The sequence below is a fragment of the Salvelinus alpinus genome, chromosome 15, assembly GCF_045679555.1.
Source record: "Salvelinus alpinus chromosome 15, SLU_Salpinus.1, whole genome shotgun sequence".
NCBI lineage: Eukaryota > Metazoa > Chordata > Actinopteri > Salmoniformes > Salmonidae > Salvelinus > Salvelinus alpinus.
This window is the reverse complement of record NC_092100.1, coordinates 20,278,227-20,297,693: the sequence shown is the minus strand read 5'-3', so window position 1 is coordinate 20,297,693 and position 19,467 is coordinate 20,278,227. Positions and strand designations below refer to the sequence as shown.

Below are 19,467 nucleotides of genomic sequence, written 5' to 3'. Positions count from 1 at the left end.
TGAGAGCACCAGCTGTTACAGAAGACTGTGTGATCACGCTCTCCAAAGGACGATGTGAGTAAGACCTTTAAACAGGTCAACATTCACAAGGCTGCAGGGCCAGACGGATTACCAGGACATGTACTGCAAGCATGCACTGACCAACTGGTGATTGTCTTCACTGACATTTTCAACCTCTCCCTGTCCGAGTCTGTAATACCAATATGTTTTAAGCAGACCGCCATAGTACGTGTGCCCAAGAACACTAAGGTAACCTGCCTAAATGACTACCGACCCTTAGCACTCACATCTGTAGCCATGAAGTGCTTTGAAAGGCTGGTCATGGCTCACATCAACACCATTATCCCAGAAACCCTAGACCCACTCCAATTTGCATACCGCCCTGACAGATCCACAGATGATGCAATCTCTATTGCACTGCACACTACCCTTTCCCACCTGCATAAAAGGAACACCTATGTGAGAATGCTATTCATTGACTACAGCTCAGTGTTCAACACCATAGTGCCCTCAAAGCTCATCACTAAGCTAAGGACCCTGGGACTAAACACCTCCCTCTGCAGCTGGATTCTGGACTTCCTGACGGTTCGCCCCCAGGTGGTAAGGGTAGGCAACAACATATCCGCCACGCTGATCCTCAACACAAGGCCCCCTCAGGGGTGCGTGCTCAGTCCCCTCCTGTACTCCCTGTTCACTCATGACTGCACAGCCAGGCACGACTCCAACACCATCATTAAGTTTGCTGAAAAGTGACTATGCCTCCTGTGATGCATAGTCACTTTACCCCTACCTACATGTACATATTACCTCGACTAACCTGTACCCCCGCACATTGACTCTGTACCGGTAGGGTTAGGGTTAGGGTTACATTTTTTACTTTAGTTTATTTAGTAAATATATTCGTAACTATATTTCTTGAACTGCATTGTTGGTTAAGGACTTGTAAGTAAGCATTTCACGGTAAAGTCTACACCTATTGTATTCGGAGCATGTGACAAATAAAGTTTGATTTGATTTGGATATGATTAGTCCTTTGTTGTTTTCCATTATGATTGACGATGTATTCTCTCAGGTGAGATCTGATATTGGGAGGTCGTTGTTTGCGGATGATGGGAGTGCTGTGGAAGAGAGGGAGAAATATTACCCATAGAGCCAGAAGAGTTCAAGAAGTGATTAATGAAGTAGAGCAGTGGTCCCTTAGGTGGGGCTTCAAGTTTTCAATTGAGAAAACACAGACTGTGTTTTTTTCTAGAAGGAAGGTTGGAGAGGAAATATACTTGAAGTTGTATGGAAGGAATCTGGGGAGGGTTTAAGTTCCTGGGCTTCTGGTTTGACACTTTAAATGACATGGACGGAGCATATTAAGAGAGTAGTTGTCAAAGGAAATGGAGCGGGGGCAGATAGAATGGCATTGAAAATGATATATAGCGTTGTTAAGGTCATCAATGGATTATGGAAGTATAGCATATGGATCAGCAGCTCAGACATTTAAAAAAAAGCTAGATGTTATCCAGGCCAAAGCCCTAAGAATATGTTGTGGAGCACTCAGGACCTCCCTGGTGGCAGCGATGCAGGTAGAGTTGGGAGAGATACCGTTTAAGTTAAAAAGACAGCTGGCCATGACATATTGTGTAAATCTACAAGGACATAAGGCTACACATCCTACAAAAAAGGTGAACTAAATCTGAATACAAGCTTTGGGTGGATAGGCAATTACATGGCGAGAGAGATGGGGTTGTTTGGGAGGAAGTTCAGCCCCTCTGTGGTTCTCTCTGCTTTCCCACCTTGGTTTCTCCCTCAGCCAGTGATAGATCTAGGGTTGCTTGAGAGGGTGTTGAGGAAGGAGTCGATTCAGTTGTAAGTGAACATTTAAGAACACAATAGTATGCTTTCTTTAATATATTCACAGATGGATCTAAGAACCCTAAAACAGGGACGACGGGGCAGTGACGAAAAGAGCTACGGATAATTTATCTGTTTATACAATGGAGTTGTTGGCCATACTATTGGCTGCAGAGTGGGTGGAGGAGGTGAGGCCAGAATTCATGTGTGTCTCAGAGCGGAAAGGATGTATTTTATGAGGTTTTGCAGTGCTTATATAGGGTGAAACAGATGGGGTAAATCCTACCCAATAATCTCGTCTCCCTAAGGAAACGAAATACATAATGAAATACTACATCCCCTTTAGATTTCCCCAGCAGTTCACTTAATCCTGGCCTTTCAACCCCATTACTCCTGTAAGAAATTGTAATGGATACTGGTAACTTGTTTTAACAACTTCTCAACACTAGCTATACTTGACACAACATGCACCCATCCCCCACTATACCCCCACACTTCGTACCCTTATAATAACCACAGACCCACACACACTCCCCTCCCCCATGTATAGGCCCCTGTTAAAACAAACGCACATGCATTCTGCTCGAGGTTGAGACTCTAAGACAAAGAACTGTGTTAAGAGCCAATGGAACGTCGACATCAGGCCCGGACAGGACTACCCACGACCCAGATCGACCAATCGGAAGGCCAGACTACAAGATCAACCTACTTTACTTGTTGCATATATAATCAGCACAATTTGTTTAGAGGTCTCTTTTCCGACGATTCCATACGAGTCAGACAGAACGGAGCCGTGCTGCACGATTACTAAGATATTTTTACCTGTGAATAAACTGCCTTATTATACAAATATCCACCTCGTCCTATGTCTCAACTTGATCTCCTGTCTCCAGTAAACGTTTTATCAACACTCCTCAAATCTAATGACAATCACTCCCTTTCTCTCACATATTTCTGGCACTGAAATAGAACATGTTCCACTGTCTCCATCTCCGCCTGACAATGATCACACCTCCCAGTCGGACGTTTCTCCACCAATTTCAATGTACTATTTAGCCTTGTGTGTCCTAGTCTCAGCCTTGTGAGTACACTTTCCTCCCTTCTCTCTCGGCCTGAGGACTTCCCTGCCCCCACCTTTTCCTGGATCTTATACAGGTGTCTTACCTTACTCTCTCTGTTACACAATTCTTGCCACTTTTAACCACTGTTCTTATTAACCCCTTGGCTTCTGCTTTACTGATTGACAATTCCATCTCAACATTAGGATGTTTAAGAGCCTGCTTGGCGATAATACCCACTTCCTCATTCCCCTCTACTCCCACATGAGCTGCTACCCAGAGGAACATAACAAATACCCCCATCGATTTAGACCTCCACTGTCTCTGATCCACACTCCAGTCTAGTTGGTGGCGGTAATGCGCCTTAAAGTTGTTTGCCAACCGCCATATAAATCCACAGAAGAAGAAGACGACGAATCCACAACAACAAAGATGTCGGATCAATACGCCACCGTTCAGAAAGGCTCCCTGAAATTGAAAGGGATTGGAGTTGTGTCCGCTGGTAAAAAGTATGTATTTCATGTTATTATTACTTATAAGTCAGTGTGCTCTAAAACCCATGTATCTCTTTCACCTTGGTCGGACGTGAAAGAGTAGCTAGCTCTGTCCCTATTAACCAGCTAAAGTTAGCTTCGCTACAAGCACACATGGCAACAACAGCAACATCATCGGTTGTTCACTGTAAATTGTTACATACGTAGCTAGTGTCAGCCTATTCATGTAGCTTTAAGTGCAAGTAAGCAGACATGTAGGCCTAATCTAGTATTTCCCTCAAAGCTTTAGCTGGTGTAACGTTACCTACCTTCTTATTTATTTTTTTTAGAAAGAAGAAGAAGGACAAAGAGAAGAAGCGTTTGGAGCAGCAAATTAATACAAATCGAAACGAAGAGGAGGAGACCAAGAGTGGATACATTGACAAAAGAACACCAGCTCAAATTGCATTTGACAAGATGCAAGAGAAGAGGGTAATACTCATTGTTCTAGCTAAATGTATTGTCCAACTGATGTTAAAGCACTGAAATAGATACAATGTTGGTCATGGGATAAAATGCTTAAAGTTTAAAATACCATTATTCACCCCCCCCCCCCCCCCCCCTTTTTCATTTCTTTAAGCAAATGGAGAGGATTTTGAACAAAGCAGAAAAAACTCACAAGAGGAGAGTTGAGGTAAGACATTTTATTATTTTATGCAGTTACTGTAATTCAGAAAATATGCTTGGGGAGATTTGAGTTGAGGCATTTACTATAAACAACAGTATTTTTGTTGCAGGATTTCAACCGTCACCTGGACAGCCTGACAGAACATTACGATATTCCTAAAGTCAGCTGGACCAAATGAAGAGGACTACTGGATCACTATTTTAGAATATGCTTTAAAAGTTCCTTTTATGCCCATTGTGACATGTTTGTTAATATGTAATTTGGGTCAGTTCTTAAATTCACTCTGGCTATCTCCTCAGATTTAAGAGCACTCATCTGTGTGCCAAAGCGCAGAATAACTGATGAATTTGCTAATGCCGTTGAATATGACAGATTGTTGCCAGCAGCACAGTTATTCACCAACGCTCTGGATAACATGAAAACAGCCTAACCAGCTCTGCTAGGGTGAGTAAAATGATCAGTGAGGTGTTCTCTCATTTGTGTCTGGAAGTAGTTAGCCAGTTAGCTTGGGTGCTTTACTGCCGTGTAAGGTCAGAACGCTCTAATCAATCCTACTCCTCAGCCAGAGCTTCCAGTGTATGTTCTGAATTCATGAATAGACAATCTTACAACGCTCTGAATTTACAAACGCCCAGAGTGCACTCCAGAGTGACTTTACGAACACACCCTTTGTGAATACATTTGTTCCATATGCTGAATTATACTAGATTACAAGAATGCTGTTGTAATCATGTGTATTTGATTAAAGTGAGCTACCTTTCCTTGTATTTGCAAATTCATTAATTTATACGCCATAATGTTGATTGTAATTATTGACTGTGTGCCATAATGTTGATTGTAATTATTGACTGTGTGTAGTTAGTTGCTGTAAAGATTGCACAATGACATTTAGTTGGTATTTTCCACAGGCTGAGCTGCAGAACCATCTATTTGTAAAGTAGAGGCATAGAGATCCTACAATTATTATTATAGCCCCAAATTGTTGGAGTAGGTGTGCTGATCTCAGATAAGTTTTGGCCTTTAGATCATAATGAATATGATTATATGTACAGATCCTTGACCAGCACTCCTATTCTGAAACGCTTTGTGTATACGCGCCCTGGTCTCTTATACCACCACATGCATAAATAAGTACTGTGTAGTCTCTAAAATAATTCTAATATGTAATAGAAAACAATATCGACCAAATGATGTCTTATGTATGAATGAATGAAACATTTGTCTTGGAAAAGGTGTTGCTAGAACATAGTTTCCAACTCTAGCGGCGGTTTCGGGGTAGAGAGAAGTTGCGAGGGCAGCATGGAGAGGAGGAGCATAAAGTGATTCTGAAGTTTAGGGAGGAAGGGGGAGTTGGGGTGATGAGTCTGTGAAGGTTGTGATACAAGAGTTGATTGGGGAAGTTGTCAATGCTAAAGTGTTGAGAGATGGGAGCTTGTTGGTGCTCTGTAAGGACATGGCGCAGAGGGAAAAAGCTCTGCGCGAAGTAAATAGGGAAGTGTAAGGTGGTGTCTAGCAGCTGGCCTGGTCAAGCAGGGAATCAGTGGATTAAAGGGGTGATGACAGGAGTGCCTTTGCACTAAAGAGGTTAGCGTCAACTTGAGAAGGCATTGTAGTAAACGTTCAAAGATAGCAAGCAACAAGGGGTGGAGTTAGGGTAGATAGCCCATCTATTCTGTTAAACTTCAAGGACCGAGTACTGCCAAATAAAGCAACCATAGGATATATGAGCTATTATGTGAGGGTTTATGTCCCGAAGCCTTTAAGATGTTATAACTGCCAGAGGTTTGGGCATGTGGCAACAGCATGTAAAGAGAAAATCAGGTGTGGAGGGGAGGATGAGTATGGGAAGTGTGGGGATGGTGGAAGGGCGACACGTGTGGGAGATGATTAAGAGGATGAGTGGAGTCACAAGGGGGTGGGATTATCCAGTGGGGATGATATGGCAGTAACAGACGAGAAGGCAGAGATAATTGACAAAGCGTTTGTCCAAATGCATAGCTCGGCAAATTTGTCAGAGGGAGGGAGAGAGAGAGAACGAGAGAGGAGAACCCTGGAGTGCTGGATAGGAGGGAGGATGTAAATGATGCATTGAATGCACCATTTACCATGGCAGAGATAAAAAGGGCAATAGGTAAGGCTGGGTTAACTTCACCTGGGAAAGATGAGGTGTGCTATGTTATGTTAGCCCATCTTAGTGATGAGGCACTGGATAAGGTATTGGTGTTGTACAACAGAGTGTGGGAGGAGGGGATACTACCAGGCAGCTGGAAGGAGGCAGTAGTGGTACCAATCCGGAAGTCAGGGAAGGACGCAATGAGGCCAACATGCTATCGGCCAATAGCTTTAACATCACATGTATTTAAGATTATGGAGCGTATGATTTCGGAGAGGCTAACTTACTTCCTGGATAACAGTGGGCTAGTATATGCCCTGTCAGAGTGGGTTCAGGAAGGGTAGGGGAACTATGGACCCAGTGCTCTGCTTAGAAGCAGAGGTCACGAAGGCTCAGGTGAACAAGGAGACTGTTGTAGCTATCTTTTCAGTTGTGTAAAGTATTTAAGTAAAAATAATTTAAAGTACTACTTAACTAGTTTTTTAGGTTATCTGTACTTTACCATTCATATTTTTGACAACTTTTACATCACTGCATTCCTAAAGAAAATAATGTACTTTCCCTGACATTTTCCCTGACACACCAAAAGTTACATTTTGAATGCTTACCAGGACAGTTTCAAATTCACACTCTTAAAGAAAAAATCCCTGGTCATCCCTACTGCATCTGATCTGGTGGGCTCACTAAACACAAATGCTTAATTTTTAAATGATGTCTGAGGGTTGCAATGTGCCCCTGGCTATCCGTAAATAAATAAAAAACAAGAAAATTGTGCCGTCTGGTTTGCTTAATATAATGAATTTGACATTTACTTTTGATACTTAAGTATATTTAAAACCAAATGCTTTTAGACTTTTACTCATGTAATTTTCTATTACTGTGTCTTTGCTTTTACTCAAGTATGACAATTGGGTACTTTTTCCACCACTGGTCTTTTTTATGTGTAGAAGGCATATGATATGATGTGGAAGGAGGGGTTGTTAACCAAGCTTGATGTTATGGGGGTAGGAGGAAGAATGTACAACTGGATAAAGGATTTCCTGTTTGGAAGGTCTATCCAGGTGAGGGTGGGGAAGACTATCAGACAGCTACCTGGTGGATAACGGTACACCGCAGGGGAGCGTCATTAGTCATCTGTTCTCAATCTTGATCAATGATGTTTACTCAGGTACAGACGGATATTGGGAGGTCATTATTTACAGATGATGGGACCCTTATGGAAGAGGGGAAGAAATGTGCCATACATAGTCATGAAGTTACAGGAAGCAATTGATGAGGTAGAGTGGTGGGCATTAATGTGTGGATTCAGGTTCTCTGTAGAGAAAACTCAGACAGTGTTCTTTACCAGGAGGAAGGTGTGAGATGTGGTATGCTTGAGGTTATATGGAAGAAACTTGGAGAGGGTGGGGTAATTCAGGTTCCTTGGGATATACTTTGACACTAGACTGACCTGGGCAGAACACATTGAAAGAGTGGTGGGAAAGTTTAAGAAGGTGCTCAATGTGATGCGCAGTCTGACGGGGAAGGAGTGGGGGGCTGGGCGTTCCTCACTGAGGACCATGTATGTTGCATTGATCCGATCTGTAATAGACTATGGAAGTATAGCGTATGGACCTCATTTGAAAGGCTAGATGACATACAGGGGCAAGAACTCAGAATATGTAGTGGGGTGTTTTTGACCTCCCCAGTGGCATCGCTACAGGTGGAGATAGGGGATATGCCATTGCAGATTAGGAGACAGCATCTGGCAATTAATTATTGGGTCAACCTACAGGAACATGGGGTGTCTCATCCTGCGAAAGGGATTTTACAGGCATGCTGGGAACATGAGTGAGGACAGAACACAAGCTTTGGGTCGGTGGGTAATACCCAGGTGAAGGAGATAGGACTATATGGAAGGGAGTTCAGTCCAACGGTAGCTATTCCTATAAATCTACCTCGCCCCTACTCCTGCCTCCAGTAGTTCTAGAAGTGTTGGAGAGACTACAGAAAGATAGGGATGGTGTTGATCCATCTGATTTGTTTAAGAGACGTCTGTATACTGTGTATCAGGATTTTGTGGCCATTTACACAGATGGTTCAAAAGATAGTGCAGGAATGTGGGGTGGCAGTCAGGAAACATATTACAGATCATCTTGCTGTATATACGGCGGAGCTGATGGCCATACTGTTGGCCTTGCAGTGGGTGGAGGAAGTCAAGCCAGCCAGAGTAGTTATTTGCTCTGATTCATGTGCAGTGTTGATGAGTCTGCAGTCCTTTAGCTCAGGTAGCAGACAACACCTACTTTATGAAGTACTACAAATCTATTGCAGGATTAGATAGATGGGTATACAGATAAGATTTACTTGGGTCCCAGACCATGTGGGGCTGGGGGGGACTGAGGCAGTTGATGTACTGGCTAAACAAGCACTTAGTAGTAGGGATGTTGTAGTTTCAGTAAACAAAGCAGAGGCAAAAATCCTGATATGGACAGTGATGGTGGAGAGATGGCAAGAGCAGTGGAATAGAGATACTAAGGGCGGGCATTTATTTCAAGTTTGGGGGAAAGTCGGGGAGGGGAGGACGGCAGGAAGGGACAGAAGAGAGGAGGCTATTTTTACAAGATTACGGGTGGGACACAGCCAGTTGAATAAGACTTTAAATGTGATTGGAAAGCATCCAACGGGAAAGTGTGATTATTGCCAGGAAACAGAGACCGTGGAGCATGTATTGTTACAGTGTGGGTAGGATCAGAGGGATAGAGAGAGGCTTAGATCTAGTATGAGGGAGAAGGAGATACAGGAAATTAGTTTAAAGAGTATATTGGGTGGAACTTCATTAGATATAGTCTCAAGTACTTTATATTTTTTGAGCAACGGGGCTGGCAGGTAGGATTTCGTTTATCCTTGTCTCTGGCTCACACTCGAGTAGAGTAGGTGGCGGTAATGCACCATAACGTTGGATGCCAACCGCCGATAAACCCCACCGAAGAAGAAGGCGGTGACAGCTTCCCGGAAGTGGCGCATATAATGTTTTGTGTCTTCTGGTTTGTGAAGTGACGTGTGCACAAAACCCGGTCAATGGTAGCGAAAAACACCTAGCACCCCTAGTTGGATGCTACCCTACCGCATTTAAAAAAAAACTATTTAGATATTATAAATATATTTATCACCAACTCGTAGTAAGTTACGGCGAACTAGAAGCAACATGTCAGCAAGTGCTGTTTACGTGTTAGACCTCAAAGGCAAGGTAAGAGGACATGACAGATTTGGGTTAGCTAACGTTAGCTAGCTAGCTAAATAACAAGTGTTTCACATTAAATTGTTTAGCTAATAATGCATTGCACGATTTGATGAACAAGTTACAATATAAAGCTAGCTAGTTTACGTTATAAGAAAAATATAGAGTATTGAATTTGAGAGCTTTATCTTGACATGGGAAAGTAGTGATGGGAAACCGAGGCTTTCTGAAGCCTTTGGGGCTTTTACCAAATTGTGCCGAAAAACGGTTAATTACTCGGAGCTTTTTAACAATGCACGTTAGTGATGATCGTCGGTGCCAAGCGTGCCGGTTCCAGTACACTTTTTTTGTTGTTGTTAAAATGTATGAACTCACATACATAAGTCGTTCTGGATAAGAGCGTCTGCTAAGTGACTAAAATGTAAATGACATCTGCTGGTCAGCAATGAAAAGTACCGTTTGATGTTTTATACGTTTTTTTCCACACTATTCATCAAATTTCAATGGTGCAGCGGTTAGTCGCTCGTCTTCGTAGCCTACAATTAGTTACCATTGCGTTGCAGATTCGTACCTTACATTATGCTTTCCTTTTTTTGCTTTGAATCACTTTTTTTCCTATCAAAAACGGAATCTATGGTATTATCTAAGATCCTTAAGACAAGTAATTGTTTAAAGCTGCAATATGTAGGTTTTTGGGCGACCCAACAAAATTTGCATAGAAAAGTAAGTTATAGATCAGTCATTCTCGGTGAAAGCAAGTAAGATGAGGTTGATCTGTTCTATGTGTGCTATTTCTATGCTTTACGGTCTTAAGTTTTACTTTTAATTATTTTACTTTCGGTTTGGTACACAAGCTTCAAACAGCTGAAAATACAATATTTTTGGTTATGGAAAATATATTTCACAGCAGTTTAGTGCGACCTGGCCAAGGCGTTCGACTCAGTAAATCACCGCATTCTTATCGGCATACTCAACAGCCTTGGTTTCTCAAATGACTGCCTCGCCTGGTTCACCAACTACTTCTCAGACAGAGTTCAATGTGTCAAATTGGAGGGCTTGTTGTCCGGACCTCTGGCAGTCTCTATGGGGGTACCACAGGGTTCAATTCTCGGGCCGACTCTCTTCTCTGTATATATATCACGATGTCGCTCTTGCTGCGGGTGATTCCCTGATCCACCTCTACGCAGATGACACCATTCTGTATACATCTGGCCCTTTGGACATTGTGTTAACTAACCTCCAAACGAGCTTCAATGCCATACAACACTCCTTCCGTGGCCTCCAACTGCTCTTAAATGCTAGTAAAACCAAATGCATGCTTTTCAACCGTTCGCTGCCCACACCCGCCCGCCCGTCTAGCATCACTACTCTGGACGGTTCTGACTACTACAAATACCTAGGTGTCTGGCTAGACTATAAACTCTCCTTCCAGACTCATATTAAACATCTCCAATCCAAAACATCTCCAGTTCCTATTTCGCAACAAAGCCGCCTTCACTCACGCCGCCAAACATACCCTCGTAAAACTGACTATCCTACCGATCCTCGACTTCGGCGATGTCATTTACAAAATAGCTTCCAGTACTTTACTCAGCAAACTGGATGCGGTCTATCACAGTCCCATCCGTTTTGTCACCAATGCCCCTTATACCACCCACCAATGCGAACTGTATGCTCTAGTCGGCTGGCCCTCGCTACATATTAGTCGCCAGACCAACTGGCTCCAGGTCATCTATAAGTCTGTTAGGTAAAGCTCCGCCTTATCACAGCTCACTGGTCACGATAACAACACCCACCCGTAGCACGCGCTCCAGCAGGTATATCTCACTGGTCATCCCCAAAGCCAACACCTCCTTTGGCCGCCTTTCCTTCCAGTTCTCTGCTGCCAATGACTGGAACGAATTGCAAAAAAAAAAAAAAAAGCTGGAGACTTATTTCCCTCACTAACTTTAAACATCAGCTATCTGAGCAGCTAACCGATCGCTGCAGCTGTACATAGCCCATCTGTAAATAGCCCACCCAATCTACCTACCTCAGCCCCATATTGTTTTTATTTACTTTGCTGCTCTTTTGCACACCAGTATTTCTACTTGCTCATCACTCGTGTTATTTTGCTAAATTTTAATTACTTTTGCTACTATGGCCTATTTATTGCCTTACCACCTCACTCCATTTGCACACACTGTATATTGTCACAAGCCGGCTCATAGCCTGTGACAAAAATGAGGGGACACGAACAACAGGTATAGGCCAATTTTAAAAAGGTTCTTTATTCTACAACAAACTAACTTAAACTAAGAAAAAGGAATGAGGTGTGGAAGTATCATAATGTAAGGTGTATGTAAAGTGCATGGATGCGTGAATATGTGTGTGTGAACATGACTGAGTGAAAACTATGCAAAACTACAAAGGAACAAACAAATCATGAGCATACCTGGAGGAGCAGAGAGAGAGCGAGAGAAGTGATTAGTGACAGTTTAAATACTTAGAGCCCAGGTGACTCCAATCACTAACGACCCTCCTCTGCCTGCAGGAGGAACCGCCCCTATATAGACTTTATTTTTTCTATTGTGTTATTGATAGTACGCTTGTTTATTCCATGTGTAACTCTGTTGTTTGTGTCTCACTGCTTTGCTTTATCTTGGCCAGGTCGCAGTTGTAAATGAGAACTTGTTTTCAACTAGCTTACCTGGTTAAATAAAGGTAAAATACAATGATTCTCTACACTACACTTGCCTGTTTTGTCACACACACTGAAATTAGGCAAACTATTAGAATTTTAACAACCAGGAAGTGACTGAGCAGTGTCTGCATAGTGCATATCAAATCAAATCAAATCAAATCAAATCAAATTTTATTAGTCACATACACATGGTTAGCAGATGTTAATGCGAGTGTAGCGAAATGCTTGTGCTTCTAGTTCCGACAATGCAGTAATAACCAACAGTAATCTAACCTAACAATTCCACACTACTACCTTACACACACACACAAGTGTAAGGGATAAAGAATATGTACATAAAGATATATGGATGAGTGGTGGTACAGAACGGCATGGCAGATGCAGTAGATGGTATAGAGTACGGTATATACATATGAGATGAGTACTGTAGGGTATGTAAACATAAAGTGGCATAGTTTAAAGTGGCTAGTGGTACATGTATTGCATAAAGATGGCAAGATGCAGTAGATGATATAGAGTACAGTATATATACATATGAGATGGGTAATGTAGGGTATGTAAACATTGTATTAAGTGGCATTGCTTAAAGTGGCTAGTGGTACATTTTTACATAATTTCCATCAATTCCCATTTTTAAAGTGGCTGGAGTTGAGTCAGTATGTTGGCAGCGGCCGCTAAATGTTAGTGGTGGCTGTTTAACAGTCTGATGGCCTTGAGATAGAAGCTGTTTTTCAGTCTCTCGGTCCCTGCTTTGATGCACCTGTACTGACCTCGCCTTCTGGATGATAGCGGGGTGAACAGGCAGTGGCTTGGGTGGTTGTTGTCCTTGATGATCTTTATGGCCTTCCTGTGACATCGGGTGGTGTAGGTGTCCTGGAGGGCAGGTAGTTTGCCCCTGGTGATGCGTTCTGCAGACCTCACTACCCTCTGGAGAGCCTTACGGTTGTGGGCGGAGCAGTTGCCGTACCAGGCGGTGATACAGCCCGACAGGATGCTCTCGATTGTGCATCTGTAGAAGTTTGTGAGTGCTTTTGGTGACAAGCCGAATTTCTTCAGCCTCCTGAGGTTGAAGAGGCGCTGCTGCGCCTTCTTCACAACGCTGTCTGTGTGGGTGGACCAGTTCAGTTTGTCCGTGATGTGTACACCGAGGAACTTAAAACTTTCCACCTTCTCCACTACTGACCCGTCGATGTGGATAGGGGGGTGCTCCCTCTGCTGTTTCCTGAAGTCCACAATCATCTCCTTTGTTTTGTTGACGTTGAGTATGAGGTTATTTTCCTGACACCACACTCCGAGGGCCCTCACCTCCTCCCTGTAGGCCGTCTCGTCGTTGTTGGTGATCAAGCCTACCACTGTAGTGTCATCCGCAAACTTGATGATTGAGTTGGAGGCGTGCATGGCCACGCAGTCGTGGGTGAACAGGGAGTACAGGAGAGGGCTCAGAACGCACCCTTGTGGGGCCCCAGTGTTGAGGATCAGCGGGGTGGAGATGTTGTTACCTACCCTCACCACCTGGGGGCGGCCCGTCAGGAAGTCCAGGACCCAGTTGCACAGGGCGGGGTCGAGACCCAGGGTCTCGAGCTTGATGACGAGTTTGGAGGGTACTATGGTGTTAAATGCTGAGCTGTAATCGATGAACAGCATATTTGAGTAACAATGTGCAGAAATGATGTGGTGTCACATAAAACAACAACAAAAAACAAAAAAATGCCTTCGCCCCCATTCCCTGTCATTTGAGTGTTCTAGACCCCGCGACTACCTGCTGAGCTATCGTTCATATTGACGCTACATGAAAAAGTCTATATACGGTACATTGTAAGTACGGTGTCCAGTAGAGGTCCGTGTTTGAAAGCAGCTTGGAGTCATAGAATTCACCGGAACCACGGCGACATCAGTGGCATCTCGCATTTTGCAACACACGTTTGAAAAACCATGTGATCAAACGAATCTTCGGACATCATTGATCACGTAATAATGTTCCTTTTGAAACGATCAGATCAGTAGTGCTTTGAAAACCACGGGAAAATAATGTTACTTAGCTAGCTACCCCACCAGCTGGACTGGTTTTGAATGGACTGTTTCATTGGATCACGTGATGCATTAAAGACAAATTCTGCAATGAAGATGATTATGATAATGGTGGTGGCCTTGTGAATAGTAGACGAGAGGCGTTATAATCCATGGTTGTCGTGACCACCAACAGTTGCCCTCATCCAAAGGCTAATTTATTAGGTACACCCGTCTCCTACCGGGTCGGTACCCCATTTGCCTCCAGAACAGCCGGAATGCTTCGGTGCATGGAAACATTGCTCAATTGATATTAAGAGACCTAACGTGTGCCAGGAAAACATTCCCCACACCATTACACCACCGCGATCAGCCTGTACCTTTGACACAGCCACGATGTGGCCATGGACTCATGCATCTTATGCCAAATCCTGACTCTGCCATCAGCATGACGCAACAGGAACTGGAATTCGTTGGACCGCTCCTCAATAGTCCAGTGGTGATCGCGTGCCCACGAGTCGTTTTTTCATGTTTTTGCTGATAACCATGTATGGGCCTCTGCTGCAATAGCCCGTCCGTGACAAGGACCGGCGAGTTGTGCGTTACGAGATTCCATTCTGCACACCACTGTTGTACTGTGCCATTATTTGCCTGTTTGTGGCTTGCAAGAGTCTTGCCATTCTCCTTCAACCTCTCATCAATGAGCTGTTTTCACCCACAGGACTGCTGATGACTGGATGTTTTTTGTTTATTGCACCATTCTAAGTAAATCCTAAACATAGTTGTGTGTGGAAAGTCCAACACGCCCTGCACCGACGATCATACCACGATCAGTCTCTTAGGTCACTCGCTTTGCCCATTCTAACGTTCAATCGAACATTAACTGAATGCCTCTGTCTGCCTGCTTTTTATAGCAAGCCACGTCCACGTCACTCAACGTACATAGGAGCGAACCATTTGAACCGGATGGTGTGCCTAAAAAAAAACTGTCCGCTGTGTGTGACAGCTCAAATGCATAGTCCAATTATGTAGATTTTTGTGTTCCATATCAAGGACAATGGAAGATATGAATACATTGCCAGTGATTCCTGTTCAGGATGTCGTCAGGAGACAGGCCATGTAGATGTCCTAACATGAAGGATAGAGAAAGTGAGAGTAAGTTCCTGTTGATTTGTTTCACCTTTTCAGGTTCTGGTTTGCCGTAACTACAGAGGAGATGTGGACATGTCAGAGATTGAGCACTTTATGCCCATCCTCATGGACAGAGAGGAGGAGGGTAACTTATCCCCTATCCTGGCCCACGGAGGTGTCCGCTTCATGTGGATCAAACACAACAACCTGTACCGTATCCTTACTGCCACTCACTCATCCTACTACTGCCTCAATATTCCTTTGCCTTTCCAATATTAGAGCACCCAATACAAATGGGAAAATTATACTTGCGCTTGGTAAAAGGGAGTGATGGTTGGTTTGATTGCTTATGTCAAATATACTACTACTCCCTGAGAGCTCACAAAAGGATCACTTCCAGTAAATACCACTTTCAGTTATTTCTCAAACTGACCTCCTTTTCCAGCTCATGTTTGTTTTACTTATCAGCCCCACATCAACTTCACCTTAACATATTTTCAATCAGTTGTAGCAACGTCTAAGAAAAATGCTTGTGTCTCATTGGTCTTCTCTTTCCTCTACAAAATTATTCAGGTGAGTTGCATATTTTGTCTATGCGGTATAAAATGGTGTCCAGTAGAGTGTTTACTATGGAGGGTGATGAAAACCGTAGTCTTATTTGGCCAATTATTACCCATAGGTTATTACAGATGTTTAACTGGTAAGAAATGTGTTATAGCTTGTCTTTGAATTATTATATGATGCACTGCTACCAACTTCATGAGAAAATGCAGGTGGGTAACTTTATTCAAGTCCTTTTGTCTCCTCAGGTTTTCTCAGAGTATTTTAAGGAGTTGGAAGAGGAGAGTATCAGAGATAACTTTGTCATCATCTATGAGTTGATGGATGAGTTGATGGACTTTGGCTACCCCCAGACCACTGACAGCAAGATCCTTCAAGAGTGAGTATCCTCTCCAGCCCTTAATCAGTCTCCTAAACTCTGTACAAACCTATGTTTTGCTTCCATTAAACATTTTCAAATTCCTCCAAGTTAAACACAAGATACGTAGTGATCTACAGTAGTGTATGTACTGTAAATCTAGAATTTCACCCAAGCACCCAGTATGGCTGCAGACAGAGTGGTATCTGTCATTGTTGTCCTATCCTCTCACCCTGTTTGTCTCTGTTGGTTTTTAGGTACATCACCCAAGAGGGGCACAAGCTAGACACGGGGGGCCCGCGCCCCCCTGCAACCGTCACCAACGCAGTGTCCTGGAGGTCAGAGGGCATCAAGTACAGGAAGAACGAAGTCTTCCTGGACGTCATTGAGTCTGTTAATCTTCTGGTGAGGCGCCTTGTCACGTTGTGTTCTAACACTCCCTTCCCTCTAATACAGTCGTGGCTTGCAATGTTTATTTTTGTCTATGACAAAATCATTCAGTGTTTTATTGAAATACTATCAACCATTTGAACTTAGACACATTTGAGCAATTGTTGTAAAATCTCTACTTCCCCTTTTCTCATGTATGTGCAGGTCAGTGCGAATGGTAACGTGCTGCGCAGTGAGATCGTGGGCTCCATCAAGATGCGGGTGTTCCTGTCAGGGATGCCTGAGCTGCGTCTGGGGCTCAACGACAAAGTTCTCTTTGAGAACACTGGCCGTGAGTTCCTCTGCACTGTTTACCACTGGATGGGTTACAGTTCAGTTAAAAGACAAATGCATGTAGATTTCAAAGCTGTTTCTGTGTGGATTCTCAGCCCTAACTTTAGACACTTAGCCTTTTGCTCACAATTTCCCATAGACAGCAATGCATGATTTTCAAGACAGTTGGAGTTGTGCACACATATCTCAAGTTAGGATTCAGCTCTTACCTCTAATCTATTTCAATTAAACATAGCTTTCATTTTTCTCAGAACTGTACTTGTACCAAGACCAATCCTCTAATGCCCTCCAACTCTCCATATTTTTCTATTGCTGTGCTCATCACAGGTGGGAAGAGTAAATCAGTGGAGCTGGAGGACACGAAGTTCCACCAGTGTGTGCGTCTGTCCCGCTTTGAGAATGACCGCACCATTTCTTTCATTCCTCCCGATGGAGAGTTTGAGCTCATGTCCTACCGCCTCAACACACACGTATGTACTGTATCAGAGACGGGCCAGTTTAATTGCATAAGATGGGCTTGTCATTATAGTTTGTTTTCCCGGACAAAGATTAAGTGTAGTCTTAGACTAATAATGGAGTTTCTCCATTGAAAGGGCTTTAATAAATATACAGTGCATTGGGAAAGTATTCAGAACCCTTGTCTTTTCCAACATGTTATGTTACAGCCTGATTATAAAATGTATTAAATTGTTTTTCCCCCTAATCAAATCAAATGTATTTATATAGCCCTTCTTACATCAGCTGATATATCAAAGTGCTGTACAGAAACCCAGCCTAAAACCCCAAACAGCAAGCAATGCAGGTGTAGAAGCACGGTGGCTAGGAAAAACTCCCTAGAAAGGCCAAAACCTAGGAAGAATCCTAAAGAGGAACCAGGCTATAAGGGGTGGCCAGTCCTCTTCTGGCTGTGCCGGGTGGAGATTATAACAGAACATGGCCAAGATGTTCAAATGTTCATAAATGACCAGCATGGTCAAATAATAATAATTACAGTAGTTGCAACAAGTCAGCACCTCAGGAGTAAATGTCAGTTGGCTTTTCATAGCCGATCATTGAGAGTATCTCTACCGCTCCTGCTGTCTCTAGAGAGTTAAACAGCAGGTCTGGGACAGGTAGCACGTCCGGTGAACAGGTCAGGGTTCCATAGCCGCAGGCAGAACAGTTGAAACTGGAGGCTGAGACAGGAGGGGTCAGGAGACACTGTGGCCCCATCCAATGATACCCCCGGAATGGGCCAAACAGGCAGGATATAACCCCACCCAATTTGCCAAAGCACAGCCCCCACACCACTAGAGGGATATCTTCAACCACCAACCTACCATCCTGAGACAAGGCCGAGTATAGCCCACAAAGATCTCCGCCACGGCTCAACCCAAGGGGGGGCGCCAACCCAGACAGGAAGACCACGTCAGCAACTCAACCCACTCAAGTGACGCACCCCTCTTAGGGACGGCATGGAAGAACACCAGTAAGCCAGTGACTCAGCCCCTGTAATAGGGTTAGAGGCAGAGAATCCCAGTGGAGAGAGGGGAACCGGCCAGGCAGAGACAGCAAGGGCGGTTCGTTGCTCCAGAGCCTTTCCGTTCACCTTCACACTCCTGGGCCAGACTACACTCAATCATATGACCTACTGAAGAGATGAGTTTTCAGTAAAGACTTAAAGGTTGAGACCGAGTCTGCGTCTCTCACATGTGTAGGCAGACCATTCCATAAAAATGGTGCTCTATAGGAGAAAGCCCTGCCTCCAGCTGTTTGCTTAGAAATTCTAGGGACAATTAGGAGGCCTGCATCTTGTGATCGTAGCGTACGTGTAGGTATGTACGGCAGGACCAAATCGGAAAGATAGCTAGGAGCAAGCCCATGTAATGCTTTGTAGGTTAGCAGTAAAACCTTAATCAGCCCTTGCCTTAACAGGAAGCCAGTGTATGGAGGCTAGCACTGGAGTAATATGATCAAATTTTTTGGTTCTAGTCAGGATTCTAGCAGCCGTGTTTAGCACTAACTGAAGTTTATTTAGTGCTTTATCCGGGTAGCCGGGAAGTAGAGCATTGCAGTAGTCTAACATAGAAGTAACAAAAGCATGGATTAATTTTTCTGCATCATTTTTGGACAGAGTTTCAGATTTTTGCAAATCCTTCAGTTTTATTTGAGACGACTGTACAACCATCAAGATTAATTGGCAGATCCAACAGAAGATCTCTTTGTTTCTTGGGACCTAGAACAAGCATCTCTGTTTTATCCGAGTTTAAAAGTAAAACGTTTGCAGCCATCCACTTCCTTATGTCTGAAACACAGGCTTCTAGCGAGGGCAATTTTGGGGCTTCACCATGTTTCATTGAAATGTACAGCTGTGTGTCATCCGCATAGCAGTGAAAGTTAACGTTATGTTTTGGAATGACATCCCCAAGAGGTAAAATATATAGTGAAAACAATAGTGGTCCTAAAACAGAACCTTGAGGAACACCGAAATATACAGTTGATTTGTCAGAGGACAAACCATTCACAGAGAGAAATGTATATCTTTCCGACAGATGAGATCTAAACCAGGCCAGAACTTGTCCGTGTAGACCAATTTTGGTTTCCAATCTCTCCAAAAGAATGTGGTGATCG

General features: G+C 43.6%; 2 protein-coding genes across 2 annotated transcripts in view; both read left to right on the top strand.

Annotated features, from left to right (window-relative positions):
- Nucleotides 1–3,138: 3,138 nt before the first annotated feature.
- Nucleotides 3,139–4,828, top strand: LOC139539653 (protein FAM32A-like). The gene is made up of 4 exons (XM_071342800.1): nt 3,139–3,409; nt 3,724–3,865; nt 4,014–4,067; nt 4,171–4,828. Exons 1-4 carry the CDS (start codon nt 3,258–3,260, stop codon nt 4,237–4,239), a joined length of 417 nt encoding a protein of 138 aa, XP_071198901.1. The 5' UTR covers nt 3,139–3,257; the 3' UTR covers nt 4,240–4,828.
- A 4,360-nt stretch (nt 4,829–9,188) lies between these two features.
- The window catches only part of LOC139539652 (AP-1 complex subunit mu-1-like), a 35,889-nt gene continuing 25,610 nt past the window's right edge, over nt 9,189–19,467 (top strand). The window contains exons 1-7 of the mRNA XM_071342798.1: nt 9,189–9,403; nt 15,273–15,429; nt 15,721–15,788; nt 16,025–16,155; nt 16,392–16,539; nt 16,729–16,855; nt 17,185–17,327. Of these exons, the coding sequence (XP_071198899.1) occupies nt 9,362–9,403; nt 15,273–15,429; nt 15,721–15,788; nt 16,025–16,155; nt 16,392–16,539; nt 16,729–16,855; nt 17,185–17,327 (816 nt within the window). The 5' untranslated portion in view covers nt 9,189–9,361. The remainder of the gene's footprint in view (nt 9,404–15,272; nt 15,430–15,720; nt 15,789–16,024; nt 16,156–16,391; nt 16,540–16,728; nt 16,856–17,184; nt 17,328–19,467) is intronic.